The sequence below is a fragment of the Ceratina calcarata genome, unplaced genomic scaffold (genome assembly GCF_001652005.2).
Source record: "Ceratina calcarata isolate Rehan_Ccalc_2016 unplaced genomic scaffold, ASM165200v1 scaffold120.2, whole genome shotgun sequence".
NCBI lineage: Eukaryota > Metazoa > Arthropoda > Insecta > Hymenoptera > Apidae > Ceratina > Ceratina calcarata.
The window spans coordinates 186,205-189,647 of NW_017132980.1; the positions used below are offsets into that span (position 1 = coordinate 186,205).

Consider the following 3,443-nt stretch of genomic DNA (forward strand, 5'->3'; position numbering starts at 1 on the left):
CGATTAGAGATGATAAGGCATAGTTTATTTGACAAAGGAACTACTGCGGAATCATTGATTACGATAAGAATGACTTTTCTCATGACAAAGAAATAACTACTCGAATTGAACATCGGGAAATGGTTAAATCTCACAAATTTCAATTGTTTCTCCCAAGTTACATGAAACATCAGAACATTTTTTTACATGTCGCACTGCTTAAAAGGAACTTCTATCGGAACTATGTATTTTAAATGTTTTATTTTAAACAAAGATCCGTTTACTAATAATATGCGATCATGACAATGATCATAACGGTTATGACTAAAATTTTTTCTTTGATAAAAAAGACCATTGAAAAAGTGTTAATCTTTGAACTCCAGCGTGCAGGTGGTGGGCTGACGTAATTCGTGAAAGAAAGATTTGAATAATTGAGGTTTTGTTACATTGATTATATCTGATTGATTGATGCATCTTGTTATATTGCTCGTTTTTTAAACAATAAAGATAATGTAATCACTGAGTCACTAATTTAACTAGAGCAACGCGCGTGACTGTTCTATACATACGTATATTTATATGTATATTTATATGTATGTCTAGCCTCTGTAATTTGTTAAACTTCAATTTTAAGTGAAAAGAATTATACATATTTCTATATACAATCTCATATTCATGTTACGAATTATTAATAATAATAATTAATCAGTGAACATAATTAAACCAAGGAAAATCGTACTTTATGTTAACGTATATATTATATCCAATTATGTAATATGTTATATACAATTAAATATTTTAAACAGTTTAATATTGTACCTAGACTTACTTTACCTAAATAATTTTAATAACGAGTTTCGTCGAAACTTTCCAGCGGACAAACAATTGCACTTCAAAACGGATGACGATTTCCTGTTAATTTTCCTGCGACCATGCAAATTCTTTGCGGAAAGCGCGTACAGTTTGATGAAGCGGATCGCCGATTTTAAACTCAACAACGCGTCGTTGTTGGACAATCTGTTGCCCCAGGATGAAAAAACAGCGCTTCTCGATTACAACGTGGTGAACGTGCTGAAGGGCAGAGACCATAAGGGCCGCAGGGTGCTCCTGGTGAACGTCGGCAAGACTTGGGACCCGTCGTGTGTTAACGCGGATCAGATATTCCGAATTTTCTACCTCATCCACGAGCTCGCTATGCTCGAGCCGGAAACGCAGGTCAGTTTCCGGATCATCATTAATTCATATTATCGTTCGACATGTAAAATAAGAACTTGTTTTATTGTAATCTCGTAATTTAATTTATATGGAAAGCTAGCTTCGTTTTAATCTTGTCATGCATCCGAGATTATGTATCTATAAGGAATGACATAGTCTTACGAGTACCAGTGAACGAAGTTAATGAAATGAAGTCACGGAACACAAGATGATTTCACTTATGACAATTTACATAACCGAATAGAAAACATGCATGATATTAGTAGAGCAACGGTTATAAAACTAGTTTGGCTAGTCGTTATAAAGCTAGTTTGTACAATTTCTGATATTTCATCTGATCTAATCTTTCTGATACGAATTGGAAATAATATATGCTCAGAATTAATATATTATATTTGACGGAATAAAAATTTGCTTAATTTTTTTTTTTATAGATATGTGGAACTGTTGTGTTGATGGATTTCGATGGGCTAGCTATGAAGCAGGCGATGGGTTTCACGCCATCGTTCAGTATGAGACTCTTGACCTTCATTCAAGACGCCATGCCACTGCGTCTTAAAGAGGTATATATGAATTTTCGTAATTTTTTAATTACATTTAATACCCACAGTCATCATGAGTTAATGTAACACTTCGTAGTACAAATTAAATGAGAGTAGAAATAACGATCAGTAATTCCTGATTTCAGGTCCATATCGTGAAGCAACCATTCTTGTTCAATATGGTGTGGCAGATGTTCAAGCCTTTCGTTAAGGACAAGCTGAAGAAACGTATGTTCTTCCACGGTAACAAAATGGCCTCGCTTCACAGTTACATAGCACCGAGCCACTTGCCAAAGAATTACGGCGGCGACTTGCCGGAAATCGATTACACTGGCAGCGAGTGGTACCCGAATCTTCTCAAATACGAAGACAAAATCAAAGGTAAAATCACAGACGAGTATATCTTGCGGATTTTTGTGTCCCACGTTCGATCCATATGAAAAATGAATATTTGAACGTTCATAAGTTGTGCTCGATTAAAAAATTGAACGATCCCTACATTATTCGTGATTTGAAGTAATTAATTTCGCAATATTTTTCATTTTACTTATTCTCCATTAATTTCATTCGTGTAATTCAATTCAGTGTAAAAGAGAAAATTTGAAAATGGTTCTATGAACAGAAAATTACTAATAATGTTTTTCGATTTTTCAGAATGGAACTCGTACGGATATTCAAAGAACCAAGCAGGTGGAACAGAGAATGGAGATTCGATCTAAAAAATTTCAATCTGTGATTCTCTCTGTCGTAGTATAAGTATTTTAAGCTCGCGGATAATTATGGTTGCACATTAATTTTCTTATTATTTGTGTTAGTTTTACTTTTGTACAGAAAGTTGTTGTCTCTATGCGTCATAAACGGTTTTCACAAAAAGCGTCGTATTCTCTTTGTGCATCCTTTCAACAATTCATTTGACTTTTACGATTCCAATTAAATATAAAATTCTACAATGTATATATATAAAAATGTATATAAAATCTATAACGATTGTGTAATAAAGGTTGATTAAAGAGAGTTGAATTTAAGATTTTTATCAAGTACAATTTCAAGTAATGCGGCGAACGACGTATGAAGCAAGTTTTCCAAATGGCCTAACTTTCTCGGTTGTAAGTGCCACGCGCGTTTCGTAGGCTTTCACCTCGTTTAACCGTCTTTCGCAATTATAATCCCACGGTAATCGCGGCCACTTCATCGTATAACTAAATAACACATACACATAGCAACATAACACTCACACATAAATATTTATTAATATGAACAATGAATAAAACATGTTTCTCGCACAATTGAAGACGAAATTTCATAGATCTTGTATGTATGCCCATTCATTCTCGATGTACGCATGTTAGCCATCATCAGTTCCACGTATGCAAACGAACATTGATAACTGATTGCGGTTTTTATTCACTGTGGACTTTCATGTTCTAAAAATATAAACAATGTAGAGCCATATGAAATATTCACAGCTATATTGTTTACAGACTATATATTCAAATGATGAAAAGCCAGCTTTGTTCAATCGATATCGTAAATGTTTTATCCGTAACAATTCGCAGTTTGGTTATAAAATAGAATTTGCTAGGTTGATTTGAAATGCAAATATGATGTTTAATGATTTCTTTAAAATCATATATGTATGTACATATGTCGAATTGAATGGAAATCGTCAAAATGTGACTTGAATAAATTAATTCAATTGGTCAAGGA

General features: G+C 33.6%; 1 protein-coding gene across 1 annotated transcript in view; it reads left to right on the plus strand.

Annotated features, from left to right (window-relative positions):
- LOC108626085 (clavesin-1) overlaps window positions 1–2,610 on the plus strand; it is a 5,349-nt gene extending 2,739 nt beyond the window's left edge. Inside the window, exons 2-5 of the mRNA XM_018026522.2 lie at window positions 854–1,194; window positions 1,629–1,757; window positions 1,883–2,117; window positions 2,391–2,610. Of these exons, the coding sequence (XP_017882011.1) occupies window positions 854–1,194; window positions 1,629–1,757; window positions 1,883–2,117; window positions 2,391–2,455 (770 nt within the window). The 3' untranslated portion in view covers window positions 2,456–2,610. The remainder of the gene's footprint in view (window positions 1–853; window positions 1,195–1,628; window positions 1,758–1,882; window positions 2,118–2,390) is intronic.
- Window positions 2,611–3,443: the final 833 nt, after the last annotated feature.